At 35.9% G+C, this 24,877-nt stretch overlaps 1 protein-coding gene across 3 annotated transcripts in view; it reads left to right on the top strand.

Moving 5' to 3' along the window:
- Positions 1-24,877, top strand: part of UGGT2 (UDP-glucose glycoprotein glucosyltransferase 2) — a 165,891-nt gene that overhangs the window by 92,443 nt on the left and 48,571 nt on the right. For all 3 annotated transcript variants that reach the window (XM_059041564.2, XM_067016653.1, XM_067016652.1), the window contains 5 exons: positions 5,635-5,841; positions 9,208-9,339; positions 14,938-15,062; positions 16,846-16,941; positions 21,495-21,597. In XM_059041564.2, the coding sequence (XP_058897547.1) occupies positions 5,635-5,841; positions 9,208-9,339; positions 14,938-15,062; positions 16,846-16,941; positions 21,495-21,597 (663 nt within the window). The remainder of the gene's footprint in view (positions 1-5,634; positions 5,842-9,207; positions 9,340-14,937; positions 15,063-16,845; positions 16,942-21,494; positions 21,598-24,877) is intronic.

Below are 24,877 nucleotides of genomic sequence, written 5' to 3'. Positions count from 1 at the left end.
TCTTCCTATGTTTTCCTCTAAGAGTTTTACAGCGTCTGGCCTTACATTTAGGTCTTTAATCCACTTTGAGTTTATTTTTGTATATGGTGTTAGGGAGTGTTCCAATTTCATTCTTTAACATGCAGCTGTGCAGTTTTCCCAGCGCCACTTTTTGAAGAGTCTGTCTTTGCTCCATTGTATATTCTTGCCTCCTTTGTCATAGATTCGGTGACCATAGGTGTGTGGGTTTATCTCTGGGCTTTCTAGCCTATTCCATTGATTTATATTTCTGGTTTTGTGCCAGTACCATACTGTCTTGATTACTGTAGCCCTGTAATATAGTCTGAAGTCAGGGAGCCTGATTCCTCCAGCTGTTTTTTTTCCCTCAATATTGCTTTTGCTATTCGAGGTCTTTTGTGTTTCCATACAAATTGTAAAAATTTTTATTCCAGTTCTGTGAAAAATGCCATGGTAATTTGTTGGGGATTGCACTGAATCTGTAGATTGCTTTGGGTAGTATAGTCATTTTCACAGTATTGATTCTTCCAGTCCAAGAACATGGTATATCTCTCCATCTGTTTGTGTCATCTTTGATTTCTTTCATCAGTATCTTACAGTTTTCTGCATACAGATCTTTTGCCTCCTTAGGTAGGATTATTCCTAGGTATTTTATTCTTTTTGTTGCAATGGTAAATGGGATTGTTTCCTTAATTTCTCTTTCTGATCTTTCATTGTCAGTGTATAGGAATGCAAGAGATTCCTATGTATTAATTTTGTATCCTGAGACTTTACTAAATTCATTGATTAGCTCTAGTAGTTTTCTGGTGTATCTTTAGGATTTTCTATGGATGGTATCATGTCATCTGCAAACAGTGACAGTTTTACTTCTTTTACGATTTGGATTCCTTTTATTTCTTTTCCTTCTCTGATTGCTGTGGCTGAAACTTCCTAAACTGTTTTGAATAGTGGTGAGAGTGGGCAGCTTTGTCTGGTTTCTGATCTTCATGGAAACGGTTTCAAGTTTTCACCATTGAGAATGATGTTGGCTGTAGGTTTGTCAAATGTGGCCTTTATTATGTTGAGGTAAGTTCACTCTATGCCTACTTTCTGGAGGGTTTTTATCATAAATGGATGTTGAATTTTGTCAAAAGCTTTTTCTGCATCCATTGAGATGATCGTATGGTTTTTCTCCTTCAATTTGTTAATATAGTGTATCACATTGATTGATTTTCATATATTGAAGAATCCTGGCATTCCTGGGATAAACCCCACTTGATCATGGTGTATGACACTTTTAATGTGCTATTGGATTCTGTTTGCTAGTATTTTGTTGATGATTTTTGCATCTATGTTCATCAGTGATATTGGCCTGTAATTTTCCTTTTTTGTGATATCTTTGTCTGGTTTTGGTATCAGATGGCTTTGTAGAATGAATTTGGGAGTGTTCCTCCCTCTGTAGTTTTTTGGAAGAATTTGAGAAGGATAGGTGTTACCTCTTCTTTAAATGTTTGATAGAATTCACCTGTGAAGCCATCTGGTCCTGGACTTTTGTTTGTTGGGAGATTTTAAATCACAGTTTCAATTTCATTACTTGTGATTGGTCTGTTTATATTTTCTATTTCTTCTTGGTTCAGTCCTAGAAGGTTGTACCTTTCTAAGAATTTGTCCGTTTCTTCCACATTGTCCATTTTATTAGCATATAGTTGCTTGTAGTAGTCTCATGATCCTTTGTATTTCTGTGGTGTCAGTTGTGACTTCTCCTTTTTCATTTCTAATTTTATTCATTTGAGTCCTCTCCCTTTTTTCCCTGATGAGGCTGGCTAAAGGTTTATCAGTTTTGTTTATCTTCTCAAAGAACCAGCTTTTAGTTTTATTGATCTTTGCTATTGTTTTGTTTCTATTTCATTTATTTCTGCTCTGATCTTTATGATTTCTTTTCTTCTACTAACTTCAGGTTTTGTTTGTTCTTTCTAGTTGCTTTAGGTGTCAGTTTAGGCTGTTTGAGATTTTTCTTGTTCTTTGAGGTAGGATTGTATTGCTATAAACTTCCCTCTTAGAACTTCTTTTGCTGCATCCAATAGGTTTTGGGTCATCGTGTTTTCTTTGTCATTTGTTTCTAGGTATTTATTTCTCTATGATTTCTTCAGTAGTCTCTTGGTTATTTAGTAGCATATTGTTTAGCCTCCATATGTTTGTGTTTTTCACAGTTTTTTTTTCCTGTAATTGATTTCTAATCTCATAGCGTTGTGTTCCAAAAAGGTATTTGATACGATTTCAATTTTCTTAAATTTACTGAGGCTTGATTTGTGACCCAAGATATGATCTATCCTGGAGAATGTTCCCTGTGCACTTGAGAAGAAAGTGTATTCTGCTCTTCATGTGGAATGTCCTATAAATATGAATTAAGTCTGTCTGGTCTAATGTGTCATTTAAGGCTTGTGTTTCCTTATTAATTTTCAGTCTGGATGATCTTTCCATTGGTGTAAGTGTAGTGTTAAAATCCCCCACGATTATTGTGTTGCTCCCAATTTCCCCTTTTATGGCTGTTAGCATTTGCTTTATGTATTGAGGTGCTCCTATGTTAGGTGCATAAATATTCAGAATTGTTATATCTTCTTCAATTATACAAAGTACAGTTGACCCTTGAACAATGCAGGGGTTAGGGGCACTGACCCTCTGAGCAGTCAGAAATCCACTTATAACTTATAGTCAGCCCTCCGTATTCAAGGTTCCACATCTGCAGATTCAGCCAACCACAGATCATGTAGTATTGTAGTATTTACTACTGAAAAATAATTGTTTTTAAATGGACCCATGCTGTTCAAACCCGTGTTGTTGAAAGATCAACTGTATATTCTTTGACCACAGTGTAATTAAGTTAGAAATCAATCACCAAAAGAAAACTAGAACATCTCTGTATATTTGGAAATTAAGAAATGCTTCTGTGTAACCTGTTGGTACAAAAATGCACATTTGAAAATATTTTTTGAAATAATTAAGATTTGAATGACATTAAAACTTGACAGATACAACTAAAACTATGTTATATCTGAAAAAAAGAAAGGTTGAAAAATCAGTCATCTAAGCACAAATCTTAAAATTTAAAAACAGCAACTTAAACTTCAGTCGAAGAAAGTAAAGGAAAAGGAAGATAAAGATAAGAACAAAAATTAATGAAATAGAAGGCATACAGTAGTTAAGGTCCACAAAGCCAAAATTTGGTTCTTTGAAAAGACTAATAGAATTGATAGAAACACATGGTAAAACTGGTCAAGAAATATGGAGAAGCAGACCCAATCAGTCAGTGCTCTGATAGAAAGAGGGGATATTACTCAAGATTCTTTGGACATGATAGAGGTAGGAAGAAGGCATTTTTAGTTATCAAAGGAATTAAATCTGTAATTTAAGATATTCAAAAGAGAAAACCCCAGACTTATATGACCGTACTAGTAAACTGTACCAAGCATCAATCTAATACAAATTTTTTTCCAGAGAATAGAAAAATAAGCAATACATTTCAACTCATTGTACAAGGTCAGCATTACTTCAAAACCAAATGCATAAAGGGCATTATATAAGAATGGAAAACTGTAGGCCACTCTTACTCATGGACATAGGTGCAAAAATCCTAAACAAGTGAATAAAGGAATAAACAGTATAAAAATCAAAAAGGAAAAATTAAAACTGTCATTTTTCCAAATTGTTTATGCAGAAAATACATATAAATCCACAAAAAATTATTAGAATTCATTTTTTAGTTTAACCAGGTTGCTGCCTAACAGGTCAGTATACCAGAATTAAGTCTAAGTGTTGCAACAAAAAAGAAATACATTTTAAATAAAAATATCACTTATAACAGTATCAAAAATATCAAATGCTAGGAATAAATATAACATAATATGTTTAAGACTTTGACACAATAAAATATTGAGAGAAAATTCAGAAGTCTTACATGAATGGAGAGATATACCATAATCATGAATTGAAAGAGTCAGTATTTTAAAGATGTTCTCCCCAAATTGATGTATAGGTCAGGTGCAATTCCAATGTGAATCTGAGCGTGTTTTATGGAAATTGTCAAGATGATTCTTAAATTTATATAGAGATTCAAAGGACTGAGAATAACTAAGTTACTCGTCAAGAAGAGGAAGGCAGGATAATTGCTCCGCTGGGTATCAAGATCTTTCATAAAGCTATATAACTGAAAGCAATTTGGTTAGAAATATAGAGCAGTGAAAGAAGAATAGAGAATCCAGAAACAGACCCATGTATATACTACACGTGCTTTATGATAGAGTTGACCTTAAAGAGCAGTAAGGGTGGTCTCTTAAACTTTCTCCTTTTCACATCACACTCAGAAATCAATTCCAAATGGATAGAGACCTAAACATAGAAAGCAAAATAATAAAGGTTCTCAAAGGTAACAAAGGTTATCTTTAGGACTTGAGAGAAGGGAAAGATTTGTAGAACAGAACACAAAACCCAGTAGCAATGAAGAAAAATACCAGTAAATTCAACTACATTGAAATTAGGGACTGTTTCTTGTCAGAACACACCAGCAAGAGAATAAAAGGGCAAGCCACAGACTGGCAGAAGCTATCTGCATACGGATAACCAAAAAAGCACTCACGTCTTAGAAATGAAACCCTTATAACTCAGTACATAAAAGGTAATTATCTCCAATGAAATACTGGCAAAAGATTCAACAGACAAATCAGAAGAGAGGCCAATGAACATGTTAAAGAAAGTTTAATATCATTAGTGATGAGAAAAAGCAATTTAAACCTAATGAGATATCTTTACACATCCACCAGAATGATGTAAATTTAAAAATCTGACAATACAAAATGTTTATGAGGCTCTGGGGTAGTGGGACTTTCATATGTTACTGGTGGGAGTAAAAATTAGTCCAACTATCCTGAAAAACTCTTTAACATCTTCTAAAGTTGAAGATATGTATATTGTGTTTGTAGAGTGCCAAAGTGAAAAAAATTCAAAGGTCTAGCATCAGTAGAATGGATAAAGGAGAGTATATTCATATGGAATTCTGTATGGTACCAAAAAAACGTAACTATAGCTACTCAAAATAGTGTTGGTGAATCTCACAATCATGTGGAATGGAAAAAAAGCACAAAGGGATATATAGTGTACGATTACATTCATTATCACGTTCAAATCGATTAAATGTTTAACGATGAAAACATAGGTGGTAAAATATAAAGAAAAGCAAGAATGTTATTACTAGGAATGACAAGATAGTGGTTGTCTTTAGGAAAGTGGGAAGGTGAAGTAAATGGCAGGGGATGAAAGATGTCTGGGTTGCTGGCAGTGCTCTGCTTCTTGACCTGGGCGATATTTTGTGGGTTAGTTCACTGAGCTCTACAGTTTTATTTTGTGCATTTTTATGTATGTTAGTTTACACACACACATACAAAAAGAGGCCTAAAGAATCATGATGCAAAGAGGAGAGAAGTAGTTAATAAAATGATTGTTTTTAGACTATTTCAGTGGTATGCCTCATTCAATACATTCAACAGGAAGACAGTAAAAGATGTTGTATGGTAAAGCGAGCAAACTTAATTGGAAAGAAGAAAGTTCGGTTGTAAAAGGATAGGTAAGATACTGATATTTTTCACCTATAAATGTGTTTTGCAGGAAATAAGTGTTCATGGTCGGTTGGGAGTTATTTATAATCCTACATCAAAAATAGATGAAGATAACACAGCTATTTCCAGAGGAATTCTGGCAGCTTTTCTTATACTGAAAAACAGCTTTTTGAGAAACTTTCTCAGGAAACTGGCAGAGGAAGAAACTGCTACAGCTATTTACTCTGGAGATAAAATTAAAACATTCCTTACTGAGGTCAGTAGCTATTTGTTTGATATAATAAATAAGTATCTTGCATATTTCAAAAGTATAAGTCAGTGTGCTTGGAGATATCATGTTAAAAAATCATTAAGTGTAATCAAACGGGGATAATAAACTTTCCTTTACAGTGGGAAAAGATGCATGTTACATGATACACCTTTGCATAGAGGCACTTAACAAATCAAATTTCATATATTTCAGCTACTACTTCATGATCCTTAAAGTTAAAGGCATTCTAGTGTATTCTAGTTAGGATATGTACTTATGTGAAAAATTAGGAGTTAAAGGATTATGAGAATAATCCTCAGTTATTTCACTCAAGGGGTCCAGTACAGGGAAAATTCTAAAGACAGAAGCTGATCCTCTGGAAGAAAGATTCATTAATCCATTCAAAAAATATTTGATTGTCTACCAGACAATGGAGGTCTGGAGATAATACTTATGAACAAGGCAGATAGAGTCCCAGTTCTTATGGAGCTTACATTGTAATGGGAAAGACCAGGTAAGTGGTATTGGAAAGATATAAAAACATATAAGAAAGTAAACAGTTTGAGGGATGCTCTTTTAGCTGGAGTGGTCAAGGGAAGGCATCTCTAAAGAGCTGATGTTTGAGCAGAGCTCTGAATGAAATGAGAAGTCAAGCCATGGAAAGTCTACAGACTTTCTTACAGAGAAGAATATAACAGGTTCAGAACACAGCAGATCTAAAGGCCTGACACAGAGACAGTCTTGCCAGGTTTGAGGTATAGGCAGAAGGTCATCATGACCAAAGTAGAGTGATGGGGAGACTAGTAGGAAATGAGTTCACAAACATAACCCCAGATATTTCAGGTACTCATAGGCCATGGTAAGGAATTGAAATTTTTTCTGAGTATAATGGAAAGTCATTGAGGAATCTTGTGAGATAAATAATCTTGAAAAAGATGACTCTGGGTGCCACGTGAAGATTTGATAGTAGGTAAACAAGAGTGGAAATAGGATGAACAATTAGAATGCTATTGCAACAATCCAGGAAAGAAATAATGGTGTCTTGGAATAGATATTGGTGGTGGACATGGTGAGATGGTGTATACATAATATTTGTTACAACTGTAGTCAGCTTGATTAGCTGACAATTGTATGTGACATGTGAAAGTAATACTCAAGGATTTTGGCTTGAACAGCTAGAATTGTGTGGTTTTTTTTTGAGATCGGGAAGTCTTGATGAAGAGAAGATTTTGATATATATGGGATCAAGAGTTAAGTTTTGTATGTGTTAAGATGCCTGTTGGACATTCAAGTGGAGATGTTGAGTTGACAATTTAGTAAATAAGTGTAGGAATCAATGGAGGGTATAATGTTTTGTTTTGTTTTGAGAGTCATCAACATTATATATAATTTAAAGCTAAGAAACTGGATGAAATACCTTGGAAGTGAGTGGGGCAGGGGTTGGAGAACAGAGGGACTGAAAAAGAGCCCTGGAACATTCCAACATGTAGAGGAATGCAAGAAAAGGATGATCCAGTAGAGGGGACAGATGGAACAGCCACTGAGTTAGGAAGATAACCAGGAGAGTGTGATATCCTACAAGCCAACTGGAGCAAGTATTTCAAGGAGGACATGATAAACTATGCCATATTTCTTGAAATTAGCCTTCATAATGGACTATTTTATTTGTTAAGGTGGTCATTGGTGGCTTTGATGGAACAGTTTCAGTGAAGTGATAGGTATAAATGTGAACTGGATTCGAGAGAATAGGAAGTCAGGAAACAGAGACAGCAAGTATAGGTAGCTTTTTAAAGGAATTTTCCTATATGGGGAACAGAGAAATATTCTGTAGCTAGAATAGGACTTGAGGTCATGGAAGGATTTCACTTATTTTTGGTATGTTGATGAAAACAGTCCATCCAGAAAATGAGAAAAGATGATATGGAGCGGAGCAAAGTGGGAGGATAGTTCTTGCATAGGTAAGAGGTGCTGGGATCCAGTGCACAAACTGTAAGTATTGGCTTAAGAATGGGGTAGATTTATTTGGTGGTAGCAAGATGAGTACTTTACTTCTGATTGATTTCGTTCTCAAAAGAAGGTCAAGTCATTAGCTAAGTATTAGAATGGGAGTAGGTGCTCTTAGAGGTTCGAGGGTAGAGGAGAAAATGTCAAATATTTTTCTATTATCCTGCAAGTGAGAAAGTGAATTATAAACATTATAGTGAGATTTCTGAGGGCCCACTTGAGGTTAATGACCATAAACTGAACGTGAGATCAATGTTGGCTGCACGTTTTTCTCCAGCTGTCCTAATGCTGTTTGGATGCAGTCGCAGAGTAAGCAGAATTGGGTTTAGCCAGAGTTGAGGTTTTCGCCGGGTGAATATAACTGAGGGGAAGCATCCAAGGGAGGTGAGCATGGCATGTTATTATTATAGGAAAGGGCTCTGGGGTATAACTTGGTTAGGAGGAAAATGACGATACGGAAAGTGTGATGGACAGTAAATAAGTGGTAGGGTCAGTGGACTAAAGGGTTGGGTAATGGTTGGTCTGGTGACACGGGGATGAATGAGCTGGAAGGCCAGCAGCTTGTGGTCAGAGAGGGGTTGACTGAGACAGAGGTTTTGCAAATAAAGATCTAGAGCTACACTGTCTGATACTGTAGCCACTAGCTTCATGTGGCTATTTTAAACTTATTAAATTAAATTAAATTTAAATTCAGTTTCTCAGTCACACTAGCCACATTTCAAGCGCTCAGTACCCATCTGTGGCTGTGTGTTGGGCAGCGCAGGGGAACATTTCTGACCTTTCAGGAGTACCAGGAACGTGATGGAAAGTCAGAATGTAAGGCCCTCCCTGGATCTACACCCAGGTGATTTGTATGCATATTAAAGTTTGATACACACTGAGATGGAGAAGATTACTTTTGTATTTCAGAGTTTAAATGCACTATTACTAAATTGGTTTCATGGGATTGGTATAATGGAATGAGCAGACTATTTCTGTTTTAAACAATATTTTTTTTAATTGAACACACCAAAATGGAGGTACTGAATTCAGAATTTAATAAACATTGTATTTCATTGTTGAATGTTAAATTTTATTTAAATTGATGTTTCCTAGCATTTTACTAATCAGTAATCCACCCAAAATTCTCAAAGAATGAGTAGCAAACTGTACCTACTTGTAACAGGATTTACAGATATTGTAATTGCCTTGCCAAAGAAGGATTCTTTTTTTATATGTGGTTTCAGAACAAAATAGTACTTTTTAAAATCACAAGTTAGTATAATTTTAAATTTTATACTAATATATTAAAGTAGGCTATGTTTAAAAAATTATTTAATGTATTTACTGTTCTCTTACTGGTTTAATCATTCTTAACTTATACCTTAGGGAATGGATAAAAATGCTTTTGAGAAAAAATATAATACCGTTGGAGTGAATATTTTTCGAACTCACCAGTTGTTCTGTCAAGATGTACTTAAATTGCGTCCTGGAGAAATAGGTGTTGTCAGCAATGGGAAAGTAAGTAAAAAAAAAAAAAAAAAAAAGCAATTGCTCACTTTTCTCAGTGACACCGTGATACAGGGGTGTCAGACGTTTTCTGTCACAACACACCCGTTGCAGCACACACAGGATGGTGCTCATGTGCTAGATACGCCAGACATGTCTCAGCGTAAATAAAATGGCCACTGAGATGTCCAGTTGATGGCACAGTACCTGTTTCTTCACCCCCCCCTCCCCTTGGTGATAACATTGAATGCGGCTGAGGATGTTCTTTGGGCATAGCTTTTATAATAGAAATATTAGAACAAACAATTTTGTATACATTACAACATTGTAATTGATCACTGTTGTAAGTAGGTGTAAAAAGTACATTTTGACATCTTTTTCTTATTGTAGCTTTTTTCTACAATTGATTATGTTAAATAATAATACTGCAAGTTTTGAACTATAAAGTAGTATTTATTAATATAATCTTTTAAAATCTATAGTCAAAATCACTCTTACTCCCACCATCCTAATAAAATTTATTATTAATAGTTTATTGTTTTACCGTCTAACCCTTTTTTCTACTCGACATAGCCATGTCTGTCTTTTTAAATACATAATTGTAATGCTATTTTATATATATAATTTTATATCACACTTTTTTCTCTCAGTATATCACAAACGTGTTTCTGATTAATTAGGGAGTTTTAATAGATACATACAAAATTAGTGGATGATAGCTACTTATTAATATTTTTTAGTATGATAGTCTTGTTTTCTTTCTCAGGAATGGTTTAAATTTTAAAAAATTGAATCTGGTGCTTAGGTATATTTAGAAATCAACTAATGCAGTGTGTTTGACATTATCTCTGCTTGAAGCATCAAATTATGTATCCCTAAATCATCTTCAAAGCTGTAGTGTTTTCTCTGTTTTCTCCATTTTTATGAGCTCTATTCACCTGCATGCTTCATTCCCGTATCATCATTCCCTTAAAGTTATGCTTATTTATTCCTTCTTATCTGAATCTATAAATAATAGAAATTGGTGAATAGTGAGGGACTCATATCCTCAAGCATCCACAAATCACATATTTCTGCTTCGGTGTAACAGTTCTTGAGTTAATTGTGTTAGCTTCTAAAAATAGATGCGGGTTCATCTGTGTACAGTGCTATTTTACAATTGGTGACAACAGTTGCCATTTATTATTACAGTAGTATAAAATATTAGTGAATTTTGATAATGAGCTATGTGAAGGCCCCAAAATGGCATTGCTTTTTTTTTCAACAGTTGCTTTGGGAAGAAATCTAACTTTTTAGAACAGTTTTAAAGTATATGGCTACCTTCGGCTTTGTCAGGCATTTTAAGAGATAAAAAGAAAAAATTACAGCCTGCTGTATCTATTACCTTGCCTTTTGGTTATGTTGATACATTACAGAAAAGCTACCCTATGTTTTCTTTGTCATTGTTTAATATAATTCAGATATTGTTATCAATATTAGTGATAACAAATATTATAGTTTTGTTCAATTTATTTCTCTTAGAACTGTTTTCTTCTCACTTTCCTTGAAATTGACAAAAGCATTTAGATATAATTTTTGCATCTGCCATGAACCAAACATTCTTCTAGAATCTGAGAGTATAGTAGTGAACAAACATGTTTTTGTGGCGTTTACACTTTGGTGGTTAGGGACCGAAAAAAAATAGTGTCCTTACTGATAAAGTGTTATTTGGACAGAAAACCAAAGGAGGTGAGGGAGCAAGCCATGTTGCATATCTGGAAGGGGAACGTTCTAGGTAGAGGGAACAGTGAGCACAAAAGTCCTGAGATGAGCTCACATCTGTGTGTTCTAGGAATAGCAGATATGAAGAGAGCAGGAGAGAAGTACCTGGGGGCCAGGTCAGGTAGGGTTTTACTCTGAATGAGTTGAGAAGCCCATGGTTCTGGGCAGGGGATTGACATGAACTGACGTTTCATTTGGATCACTAGTGGCTGTTACATCGAGGATAGACTGTAGGTGTTAAGAAATCAGTTAGGAGCTATTACAGTAGTCCAAGTGAGATGTGATGGTGGCCTGGACCAGAATTGCTCTAGTGGAAGTAGGGAGAAGTAGGCGTGAGATGTATTGTGGAGGATGACCAGGAATTGCCGACAGACTTACAGTGGAATGTAAGAGAACTACGTGACTGGCAGAATTGAGCTGCCACTGTTTTAAGGTAAGGAAGACTGCAGGAGGAGTGGGCTTGTTCAGGAGGAGTGGAAAGGGCAGCTAGAGAATTTAGTTCTGGACATATTAAGAGTTCAGTGTTCAGTTCTGGACCTCTGAGTAGACTGGTTGAGTTGACAGCTGAACGTATGAGTTAAATTCGGGGAGAGGTTGGGGCTAGAGATAGATATTAAGTCAGATTACATTGACTTTTTGTGTCGACTAATGGAAAATTGTAATTTTGATTATCCTTTTATTTGTAGGACTGTGGTTTGAATACAAAAGTATGATATATCTGAAAATAAGTACCATGGTTTATGAACTATAATGTAATATACTGTGTCTCAGAGTAATGCTATGAAACACAATAATCGTAACAGTTGTAACAGATAGTTATAATTCTGAACCAGATAGTTTAATGATTAAAATAATTCTGACATTTTAGAATCAATCTTCATTTTGAACCTGTCCAAATGTTTACATTAGAATTGAAACATATTCAAAGTTAAAATTGTTTATAAATGATCAAAACTGGGCTGTAATGATGATCTCATACTTTCTTACTGCCATGCTGACGAATTAAAAATCTATATATTTTAAGATTAAACAAAACCCTAAATAATGCTGTTGCTATAATTATATTTATTTTTATCATGTTACATATTTACAAATTGATGAAAGACATGGTGTGGCAGAGAGAAGGGAAACAAACAAGGCCTTTTTGTTTTAGCCAGGCGAATCTGGATTCAAATTCTGGTTGCACCATTAATTGTATAACCTTTGCAAGACTTGGTTTCCTCATTTGCACAATGGAAAAGGTAATAGTCTGTTTTAAAGCTGTCAGAGAGATTAAATATACTTTTACACATAAAACACATAGAACAGCCCCAGACAAAGAGTAAATTTTCAGTAAATATTAACTTCTGTTTTCTCTTTAAATATTTGAAGGCTATCATGGGAAGTATGGGTACATTTATAGACTTGATTTGCATTGTATTCATTGAGAGTCAGTGTAGAATCAAGCCCAGTTGATCCAACTTCCACGAGTGGGGAGAGATTTTTAGCTCAGGATGTGGAAGAACATTCTAACAGAGTTTTCTAAAATTGTAATGATCTGTCAAATGAGGTAATGCATTTCTGTTATAGCAGTTATTCTGTATAACTGAAAAATCACATTTCCAAAACATTGTAAAGAAGATTTAAGCTCCAGATAGGTTTTATTGTACTATTACATGATTTTCAAATTTAATGTTCCATTTCCCAATTTGGCCATTAGGTGATTTTATACTATTTAAGTTGCTTTATTCCACAAACATCATATTCATCTTTAAGTAGAAGAACTAAGACACAGAAGAACCAAGTTTCTGCTAGCTGTTTGACGCTGAACTTACATAGGTGCAAAAGAGCCAGTTTTCTGGTGAATTTAATCAGTAAAGATACCCAGTCTTGTTCATCCCTTAGGAAAATAATTTTAGATTTTAGTTCCTTATTCTAAGTTATTAACAAAACTACTCAAGTCACTAGAAGTCGTATAGATAAAATTCAGCTATTTTCCAGGCCTCTCCTATTCACAGTCAAAAAAAACACAGCATTAAAAGTGCTTTGAGGGCTTCCCTGGTGGCGCAGTGGTTGAGTGTCCGCCTGCCGATGCAGGGGACGCGGGTTCGTGCCCCGGTCCGGGAAGATCCCACATGCCGCGGAGCGGCTGGGCCCGTGAGCCATGGCCGCTGAGCCTGCGCGTCCGGAGCCTGTGCTCCGCAACGGGAGAGGCCACAACAGTGAGAGGCCCGCGTACCACAAAAAACAGGAGAGGCCACAACAGTGAGAAGCCCGCATACCACACACACACACACACAAAAAAAGTGCTTTGAAAGTTACCTTAAAAATGATAGCAAATCTTAAGGAAATGAAATGTTTATATGTTTACTTTTAGTATTACGGTGCCCATTTTTTGTACTTTTAAGAGCCCAGGTTTTATGTTTAAAGTGAACATGGTATTTGTTTAGCTGGATGCCGACATTCCAGCTAATGTTACCTTTGATGTGAGCAAATGAGAAAAGATTCAAGAGTATACTTCATTAATTTTTAGAAAATATTAATTGCAGAAGCATATGAAGGGGAAGTAAGAAAATGCACTGCAGGGCTTCCCTAGTGGCCCAGTGGTTAAGAATCCACCTGCCAATTCAGGGAACCGGTTCAAGCCCTGGTCCAGGAAGATCCCACATGCTGCAGAGCAACTAAGCCGGTGCGCCACAGCTACTGAGCCTGCGTGCTACAGCTACTGAAGCCCGCGCGCCTAGAGACCGCAATGAAGAATAGTCAGCTCCTGCTTGCTGCAGCTAGAGAAAGCCCGCATGTAGCTACGAAGACCCAACACAGCCAAAGATAAATAAATTAATTAATTTTTTAAAAAATCCAGGGCTTCCCTGGTGGCGCAGTGGTTGAGAGTCCGCCTGCCGATGCAGGGGACACGGGTTCGTGGCCCGGTCCGGGAAGATCCCACATGCCGCGGAGCAGCTGGGCCCGTGAGCCGTGGCTGCTGAGCCTGCACGTCCGGAGCCTGTGCTCCACAACGGGAGAGGCCGCAGCGGTGAGAGGCCCAGATACCGAAAAAAAAAAAAAAAAATCCACTGCAACCATTTCATTCAGATTGACATGTGTTCTAGTTGTTTGTCATTAAGTCTAATTGTTTAGTGCATAAGACGATGTCAGGGCTCACCTTCTACATCAGGCTTATGTTAATAATATTATGATGATGCACGTATTAGCTTTTCCAGAAAATGATAACGGTAGTAGAGTTGGGGTGGTTGTGGTGGGATAGCCATCCTGAGAAATTTAGGTATCTGGTAATTTTACAGCTTCCCCGCTCTGTAGTTACTGGTTTAAAGCTAACCTACAAGACCTTGCTGTGCTCCAAACAGTTTATACAGCATCAGTTAGATGAAGATTGGTTGGTATTAGTAAGTAATTATGGGATTTGTTTCTTGGTTTTTGCCCTTTTATGCCTTGTTTATATATTAATTCATATCTACATAGTGTAGACTACAGTTTACAGATTAAATAGGAAAATACTGAAATTAAAAGACTTACGGAATATAGACAGTTTTTTTCATAACTTATTTAGAATGAAAAGCTTTAGGTTTTTGGAAGCATTGTGTCTCAAAGTAAAACTTTCAAATGGAAATAATTTGCTGATTTTTTTGCCACATTGATTTTGGTATTGATGCAAATGTTATTTATAATATCAAAGTGAGGAAATAGTTTTCTCTTGTTTCCCAGGGGACTTAGTAAATGGTGGGATTAATAGCCACCATCTGTTTAATCTCTAATCAAATATTTGCTTCAAGAAATATCTATTTGATAAGAAAATACTTGTCCCAAATTAGTATCTTATAGAAGATATACAATAATATAACTGCTTTTAAGTTCTTAGGACCTTTAGGTGAAGATTTCTGTACAGAAGATTTTTACTTGTTGGAAAAGATAACATTGACTAATTTAGTAGAGAACATTGAAGACATTGTTGAAAATACAGAGGTCAACGCAAAGAAGTAAGTATTTAAAATTGTGAGAGCCATTCATTTTGGAGTTTGGTATTTCGTATCCGATTTTTTCTTTTTAAGATTAGAAAAGGTTTCAAATACACACAGAAGATATAATGAAAGACATGTAGAGAATATAAGCAGCAGATGATAACCATTTGCTTACCACTACCAAACTGTAGATGTTAATATTCCGTTTTATTTGTCTTGACTGTCCCATTCTCCTCCCTCCCTAAGAGGTAACCATTTTCTCAAATGTTGTGTGCATGATTCCCATACACGTGTTTATACTTTTGCTTCATATGTAACTATCTATTATTAGTGTTTATTGTGTTAAAGTCTTGACTTTTTTTAGAGATATGCTATTATACATAGGCTCCTTTTGCAGTCTGCCTCCATAAGAGCTTTATCCATGTTCATGTATATAGAGCGAGCTTATTCATTTCAGTTTCTTTTTAGTATTTCATTTTGTGAATATACTGCAGTTCATTTATATACTCCATTACTGAAGTACAGTTAACTTGGCTTTAATTTTTTACTATTATATAAATACTACCATGAACCTGGTTTACATGTGTCCTTGTACAATGTGTGAGTTTCTCTAGAGTAGAGGAGCGTTGTTATTGGGCTGTCGGATAGATGTACCTTCGGCTTTACCAGATGTTGCTAAATTCTCTCCTTCAAAGGAGTTGGAACAATTAACACTGCCACCAGAAATGTATAAGAGTTCGTTTCCGCAAGTCGTCACCAGTACTTGGTGTTACGCAACCTGTTAATTTTTCCTGTCTGATGGATGTGAAACTGCATCTTGTTTTAACTTGCACTTCCTTGACTTCTAGTAAAGTTGAATATCTTTTCATATGATTGTTTTAATTTATGTTTGCTCTTCCTCCAACGTGCCTACAATTTTACGTATTAGAGAGTGTGTGGCCAATAAATAAATCCCTTAAAGTTTAGGAGTAGATTATGGTTTGGATTAACCCATTTATTTTATGTTTATTAAGTGACCATTAAATGTAATGCTCTGTGAAAGATATGGTAGGTATTACAAATAAAAATAATATACAGTGTACAGGACCTATAGTCCAGCAAAACATGGAATAGTAGAGAGATGCTGACAGTACTGACAAGGTTCTCAACCACTGACTCTAAATTTCTTTGTTTATAAAATGGAGATGCCTATCTTTTCTCTCTTTCTTTCTTTTTTTTTTTTTTTTGGTGGAGGGGGACATTTCTTAAAGTTCAGCTAACATTTTCTGTTCCAGCGTATCATTGAACATATACATTTTCTCTATTATGGATTTTTTAATTTGGTTGTATTTAATCCAGGTATTTATTTTGTGAAATTTTAGTTTTCAAATGAATTTGAAACCAAAGAAATCTGGGCTTCTTAACTATATTAAAAGTTCTTTGAAAGTAGTTATTCTATCATTTAATTTTTGTTCTTCCTGCTCTTCTTTCTTTCCTACATGGGTCCCAGTGCTTGGAATATATAACCAGCACTCAGCAAATATTGACTTGAATTGAATGGTTCTCCATATTCTTATAGACACTATTAGGAACACTTATGTGTTTAAATATCATATCAATGATAAGAAAAAAATAGGATGACCTTAAAAGCAGCAGTCATTTTACTTTGACAAATTATACAAGTCTGGAAGAAAGGTCATTTATATCCAGTTTGTCTATTAGAGATATTTTACATTAAATTCCCCTTTCTTGAGGCATTAATTGTGACATGAAATATGGACCTTTCTCTCCCCCTCAAAACTCATTTATCTTGTTTCTCCAGCCTGAGTGATCTTGTTATGAAAATCGATGCCCTTGTTTCCTCTTTACCTAAACATGCATCTCGGTATGATGTCACATTTCTTGAGGAGAATCACAGGTAAGATGTATTAGTGCTGTGTTGTTTTCTGTCACTGCATCCTATACTGAATTATGGTTGCCATATGTATTCACAATATAGCAAAAGTTAAAGTAGAATTAAAAGTTGTTACAGAATAAATGTATTTGACAAGATAGGGAAAAGAAATTTTAGTTAATTATATTCTAGTAAATAAATGACATATATATATACACACAGATATATATATAGGATATGAAGTTTCAAGTAAGTTAAATCTAGTATGATTTGTCTTATTCTCATCTTTCTTCCACATTCAAGATCATTTGGAATTTTTGCAGTATAATCTTTATAAATAATAATATCTTTATATTCTCAATGTATAAAAGGCTCAGTTACTGAAGAATTCTGCTTAATAAAGTGTAGACATGTACAAAAGAATGTCCCAGACTGTGTTTTATGGAACATTACTCTGAGATGTTGACAGATGTCTTCTGAGGGAAACACTGTAGTCAAGTAAATTTAGAGAACACTGAATCTTTTAGAGTGGAGGAGTGAGATTTTCAGTGTGCCTCAAACGTATTGACAATTATGAGATGTGGTGTGGTTGAAAGAAAACAAAAGAAAATTTCATTTTTGGTAAACTCAGCAGTTGGGTAACTTATTCATGGAACACTTTTTTTTGTTAAAAATTTATTATTTCATAAAAATTAGGTTTCCAAAAAGAGCCATCAGAGAAATACTGTTTTAGAATAATAAACTAGTTTATAATTTTACTGTATAATACTTCTCCTCTAAGATATTTGAAATAAAATTCATCAAGCTCTATCTACATACATAAAATAATCTGAGTCCCCAGCAGGAATTTTTTTTTAATTTAAAAATTAAGGACCACTTAGAATGGGAAAAAATAATCAGTTAGACATTATGTAACTAAACTATAGACATGTTTTATTATCTTCTTCTAATCACTGCTCTTATAAAACTAAAATGAGACAAATTACTTAATCGTAAACTTAAAATGGCTGGCACTTCCTTCTAAGTTTTCTGATTTTATGGTAGATGCGATCTTATATTGCTTCTGTTTACTGTATTACAGGGTAACACGTTCTTTGGCTGTAGAAGGTCTATCTTTTGAGGTGTCTTCACACATGTATAGTAGTATCATTCTTAGGAAAAATTACTTTCTAAAGAGAAATTATCTAGCACTGTTGGGAATGAAGTTTTTATTTTTTTCAGGTAACTGAACTGAGATTCAATACTTTTAATTTTAAGTACTTTAAACACATTTAGCGGAATTCTTTTTGCAAACGTCTTTGATCTCTTAAATACCATATGCTGAAATAATTTACCACAAATTATTCACAGCTATCATTGCAGACATTAATCACTATACTGTTAGATGGTTATGTTACATTTAGGATTTTGATATGTTTGGAACTGTTTACTCCCACATTAAATGTCTGAAACATTCGCGTTCTCACAGGCTATGGTTGTTGTAGTCTCTGCTTGCTTTCTTTAGCTCTCACATCAGTCAGTGTGTCCTGCTGCTTTTATATAGAAGAAGGATATGATGTGACTCTGTGACAGTGGTTTACAATTCTCCAGTTTTTTTCTATTTATTTCTGGGGCATGGTTACAAATATTTATAAATGGATATGTAGTATATGTGTATTGGTATGCATCTGTGTTTATACAATAATACATACTCATCTAATGCACGCCTTTTTTAAGTTAATCATCTTCCATTTTTCTGAGTTCATGTGTACAATTTAGGTATTTAACTTTTCCTTCTGTGTGTTTACACATGTTGGTATGATCTATTTATCCATATCAACTTTGGTTGTATGGCATAGCATGAGCTTTCTTGTCAAAAAAAAAAAAAGAACAGCTTTTTGATCCCAGTCTACCACTTACCTAGCTATGTGACCTCTCTTAGCCTCAGTTTCTTAGTCCATAAAACATAGATGATGATCCCTACCCTTCAGGGGTTTTATGAGATTCAGGCCTACTGTCTTCAGTATAGTAGATATTTATTTAATGCATTGTAGTTATGTGTATTTGTTACACAAATAACGAGGTGCTTCTCACAACTTGGAAATAAGAGAAATAAGATTGAACCTGAAAGTTAAGCCATAAAATCAACTCGTATTAATCAGGGGAGAAATGTGAATACTTACCTTAAATGTAGGATCCATGTCAGCAAGACTTAATGATAATCTGATTGAAGGTCTTAATTTATTGAAGAAACAATGACTTTGTTGGATTTCATTTGTGTTGGAAGCCTAGAAAAAGAGAGAAGCACATTAGCAATGCTGGGCTATGTAGTCTGGGTCAGTCAGAGCAGTAGAATCACTGTTGCACACACACGTACATGTGTGGTATATATGTATGCATATGTATATTGGGAAGTGTATAGGTAAGAATTTATGTATGTATGTGTGTGTGAATGAATGAATTGTTATAGGATTTGAGGTTACACAATTGTGGGAGCTGGTTAAGTAGTCTCTGTAAGGCTGTTGACTTCTGATACTGGAACTTTAAGTTCACAGGGCAGGCAATTAGGAAGAGAGGTAGTTGTCAAGAGGGGAGAGAGCAAGAGAGAGTTGTCAAGAGCAAGCTGGAACCCCACAAGTATGGACTGAAACCTGTGTCAGTTCTTGTTGCCTCTGACCTTCGTACATAGCGGGTGTCCTGCAGCAGATGGGAGCCCTATCACAATGCTGAACACACACACGTGACCTAGGAGTCAGAGAGTAGAAGGAGGATCTTGGGGAAGGTAGAACCAGTGGGGGCCTCGTGCCAGCGACGTTGAGTAAGCAGATCAGTAACAAAGTGTGTGAGCTAGAGAATGGCTGCCGCCCCCCTCCTGCCCTCCAGATACCCTAAGAATCTCTCTTCTGGCCCACCCACCAGAAACGTGAAGGAAAGGGAATTCTGGGAAATGTCATTCAGCCTAACCAGCACACATACTACATAAGTGGTGGGAACTATGGGATTCTGATTCATAGAACCCCACAGAATTGGCAGTAGTCTGGGGGAAAAAACTTAACGTTGCTATAAACAGATGCCTACTTTAGCCATAGTAATGTCTCCTGAAGCATGTCGGAAACAGCCAGTTTTGACTAGTGCTACAAGTATGACAGTAATTTGTAAAATTTTCACCAAGAAAACTAAAGGAATTAACCATTGTAGATAGTCTCTTTAATTTAAAACATCAGATTCGTAGCCCTTGTTTCTAGCAGCAATGATCTACCAGGATTTGTTGTCTGATTCTGACACTCCTGTTTAAACATTATTAAATCTTATCAACTGCATATAAAATAAAATATCTTTCATCTATGTCAGAAGACCCATATTTGAAGTGAATTTTATATTAGCTTTTATTTGATTGCTGAGAAATTATTTCACTGCAGAAGTCTAGATATTTATAGTCTTCTTGTACAAAAGAAGACTAAGATCCCTGTAATCTTACAGGGTTACAGTTTGATTTGGTAATCTTTTTACCTTTGTAATATGTAAGATATTTAATTTATACATCTCCAAAAAAAGTGATTTCCTATATTATTGTAGTGTTAAAACAGTAATCAATTGGACTGTTTTGTACTTTTAATTAAATATATCCTTTAAACTTTTCATTAGATTAAATATAGAATGGATTATCTCCTACTGGCATTTTCTGTGCTTTTAATGATTTTCCCAACATTTTCCTTTAAAGATTAGTCCATCTTCTAACTTAGATCAGTGAATGACAAAATGGAAAGGTCAGAAGGGAGGAGGTGTGGAGAGGATGACTTAGGTCAAAATAATATAAAAAATTTGGGAGTTTTTCCCCTGAGCGTTCCTGTAATAATACATTGGGTTTTTAAAACTAGTAAATTTAATAGAAGTACTGAATAGTTAATTCTGTCATTCTCAAATCTGAGAAAATATATTTAACACAAAAGCATCTTTGTTTTATTTATTTTTTTAAAAATGTATTTATTTATTTATTTATGTTTGGCTGTGTTGGGTCCTCGTTTCTGTGTGAGGGCTTTCTCTAGTTGCGACGAGCGGGGGCCACTCTTCATCGCGGTGTGCGAGCCTCTCACTGTCGCGTCGTCTCTCGTTGTGGAGCACAGGCTCCAGACGCGCAGGCTCAGTAGTTGTGGCTCACGGGCCCAGTTGCTCCGCGGCATGTGGGATCTTCCCAGACCAGGGCATCTTCCCAGTCCCCTGCATTGGCAGGCAGATTCTTAACCACTGTGCCACCAGGGAAGCCCCTGTTGTATTTTTTTACATTGTATGATCCATGAGAATTTGGGGGGCTTAAAATTATCAAGAGTTTTTTCACTATAATAGTATTATTCTTTGAAGAGTTAAAAAATCATTTGTCCATAATTTCTTACTTTCATTTTCTCTAATTCTTTGCAGTTTTCTAATTTATTGAACGGAAACATTAGACTTTTAAATTTGCATTTTCTTCTGTGAAATAACCAGGATTTTTTAATCCAGTGAGAAAGAAAGAAATGTATAAGAATGTACATAGCTAAGATTAATTAGGCAATTGAATAAACTTAACTGATCATTGTTCATCTTATTTTTTATTTTTCTAGCATTATAAAGATAAATTCTCAGGAGAATGATATGTCCTTTGATGTCATTGCTATTGTTGATCCATTGACAAGAGAAGCACAGAAGATGGCACAGTTATTGATTGTAAGATATCATATTTTATTAAATATTATATATATTTATTATATGATATAGACTACTTTTATTTTGAAATTTATAATCTTTTCAGGTCTGTTTTCAAGTATAATCAAATGTTTGCTCTTGATTCTTTCATACAGCATTCTAAATAGATTGTCATCTTTCAGTGTAGAAAATGAAATGATAGAGGCATGCCTGTGATGTTATGGCAGTACCAGGTTAGGTGTTAATGTGGACGTAATTGTTATCCCCATCGCCCCCGAAATTCATATGTTAAAGCCCTATCCCCAGTGTGACTGTATTTGGGAATAGGGCCTTGGCGAAGTAGTTAAGGTTAAATGAAATCCTATGGGTTGGGCTGTAATGCTATAGGATCAGTAGCCTTATTAGAAGAGGAGAAGAGAGATCTTTCTCTCCTCACAAACGTAAAAAAGAGTTCATGTGAGTACACCACCACCTGGCAGCCATCTGCAAGCCAGGAAAAGAGCCCTATCCAGAAACTGAACGTGCCAGCACCCTGACATGAAATAAATTTCTGTTGTTCAAGCCGCCCAGTGTTTTGTTATGGCAGCCTGAGCCGACTCATACAAGCATCTTCCGATTGTCATCTTTCTTACCCCAGGTGTGGAGAATGGCTTCTGGAGAAGCTGATGTCCAAGCGTAATTAGTATAATAAGCTTAAAGTATAATAAGTAGCATTAGCCAAACAGGTGAAGCTAGTGGAAGAAAGAACATGAAGGCTATGTTCCAGAGGTTTGGCCACTGTTAACAAAAGCAAAGTAAGAGTACCTTTAAGTCTGAAGTTGATTTCTGTCATCTCCCCATCCAAGTGTAAGCCACCTGGAGTTGCCAAGGCAGCTCCACATGTGAGGGACTCAGACACCTTCTGTACTGTTCAGCCATCCTCATGAAGCAGCTTGTTTCCAGCAGTCTACGATCACAACATCGCCTCTGTACTTCTGCAGCGGCAAGGGGAGAACAAGGGCCCAACCCCAAACATATTCCATCCAGTTGCATCCCTGTGACCAGAATGTGGCCACCCAGCCAGCCAGCTGCACCTAGTCACAAGATTCTTCCCCTAGGAAAGTAGAGGAGAGTGAATCTTCGGAGACAGATAGCAGACTCTGAAAGGACATTATGTGGCTCTTCCTTGTACTGAAAATTTTAAAAATTCAAATTGTGATGCAGCTTTCAGTAGTTAAATTTGAATAAGCTAGTTATGTTGGAAGGCTATATATTTTTTTCTGATGATGTTTAAAATTTTGGGGGTACTTCCGTTTGAAATTACTCAATACTCTTTTTTTTAAAGACACAACAAAAAATATTCTCAGAAGAGGAAACTATTTGTTCTTTGACAGTTTACTTTTGGAAACAGGCAAAAATAATTAGATATCAAGTCTGGTGAAAACGTAAATGATTAAGCTGGGTCATACTGGTGTATATTCTGTCAAAATTTCAAAATGTTTCTCTCAGAAATTAGTTTGCCTTTTCAAATCGAATAGGAAAAATGGGTAATAGGTACCTGTTATAAATGCATTTATTAATAATGTGTACAAATAATTTTGGAAACCCGTTTGCCATTCTACCTATTCAGTGTATAATCAGGGCAAACTTAATTCCACAGCTGATTTACTTGCCTCATTCTTTCTTTCTGTTTTTTGTATACCTTCAAACTTTAACTTCTTTAGACACACTATTCATATTATTCCTTAGAAAACAGAAATCAATAATCATACCTATGAGGAATGGAGGTAGTATGACTCCCTATTCCTATGGGGATTCATTATTTTAAAAAAATTGCTCACCTCTGAAGCTTTTATGTTAACATAGAATTTAGGAATAAGAAGTATGGGTTATACAGAAATATAAAATATGGAATTGCATTCCAGTTTACATCATTGGTAATAGTAGCATACTTTGTTTCTGAGCAACTCAGGACTTCATATAGCTTATCATTTCTTACTATAGAGAAAATTTATGCTGTAAATTTGTGCTATCAAGCATAAATTAATTTACTGGAAAAATGGTTAGTGTCTCATTTAACACTTGGAAGAAACAGTGGCTCAGCAGCCTCCATTGTAGCTAATAGGAGTGATAGAATGGGAATTAAAACTCAAAGCTCTTAAATCCTTGGTCTGTACATTCTGATTTCTCCTCAAACCTGTATCCTTTCCCTTCCATATATCTGTTTTATTCTTCTCCCTTTATCTATGTCCTTTGTTGTCTAATATCTTTCAAATCTTCACTGACTTGTTGCCTGTATGGAGGTGAGGACTATCAAAATTAATATTTCTCCTACCTCAATGCTCTAGGGCAGGGGTCCCCAACCCCGGGCCACGGACCAGTAGCGGTCCGTGGCCTGTTAGGAACCAGGCCGCACAGCAAGGGGTGAGCAGCGGGTGAGCGAGCGAAGCTTCCTCTGTATTTACAGCCGCTCCCCATCGCTCGCGTTACTGCCCGAACTCCACCTCCTGTCAGATCAGCGGTGGCATTAGATTCTCAGGAGCGCAAACCTTACTGTGAACTGCGCGTGAGAGGGGTCTAGGTTGCGCACTGCTTATGAGAATCCAATGCCCGATGGTCTGAGGTGGAGCCGAAGCGGTGATGCCAGCTCTGGGAAACGGCTGCAAATACCGATTATCATTAGCAGAGAGGTTTGACTGCACAGAGACCATCATCAATCAGTTGCTTGCAGACTCATATCAGAACCCTATCAGTGAGTGGCAAGTGAAAACAAGCTCAGGGCTCCCACTGATTCTGCATTATGGTGAGTTGTGTAATTATTTCACTATATATTACAATGTAATACTAATAGAGATGAAGTGACAGTGAATGCAATGCCCTTGGATCATTCCAAAACTACCCCCCACCCCGGTCTGTGGAAAAATTGTCTTCCACGAAACCCGTCCCTGCTGCCAAAAAGGTTGGTGACCGCTGCTCTAGGGAAATAAAAAGAAAAGAGAGTATTTTATCTGTATGTAGCCAAGACCTTCCTACATCTTTTACAATGTCGATGAAATTCCAAAAGGATCAGGGCACCCTTGCCATCGTTGTTGTGAGGTCACCACTTTGTCTTTGAAGTCAAGGTTCTAATAATTATTTTACTCGTTCTTCAGTAGTAAGGAAATTTGGATGCCAATAAAGAAAGTCACACTCGGCAAAAGGTAGGCAGCATAACCTTTGGGCAATGAAATCAACTGTGTGGATTCAAATCTTCTGCCATGACTTACTGTGTGATCTCGGGCAAATTACTACGTCTGTCTGTGCCTCAGCTGTGTAAAAGTAG

This window comes from Kogia breviceps, chromosome 16 (genome assembly GCF_026419965.1).
Source record: "Kogia breviceps isolate mKogBre1 chromosome 16, mKogBre1 haplotype 1, whole genome shotgun sequence".
In the NCBI taxonomy this organism is placed as follows: Eukaryota; Metazoa; Chordata; class Mammalia; order Artiodactyla; family Physeteridae; genus Kogia; species Kogia breviceps.
The sequence above is the reverse complement of the archived record's forward strand: the minus strand, read 5'-3'. Positions and strand labels throughout refer to the sequence as shown.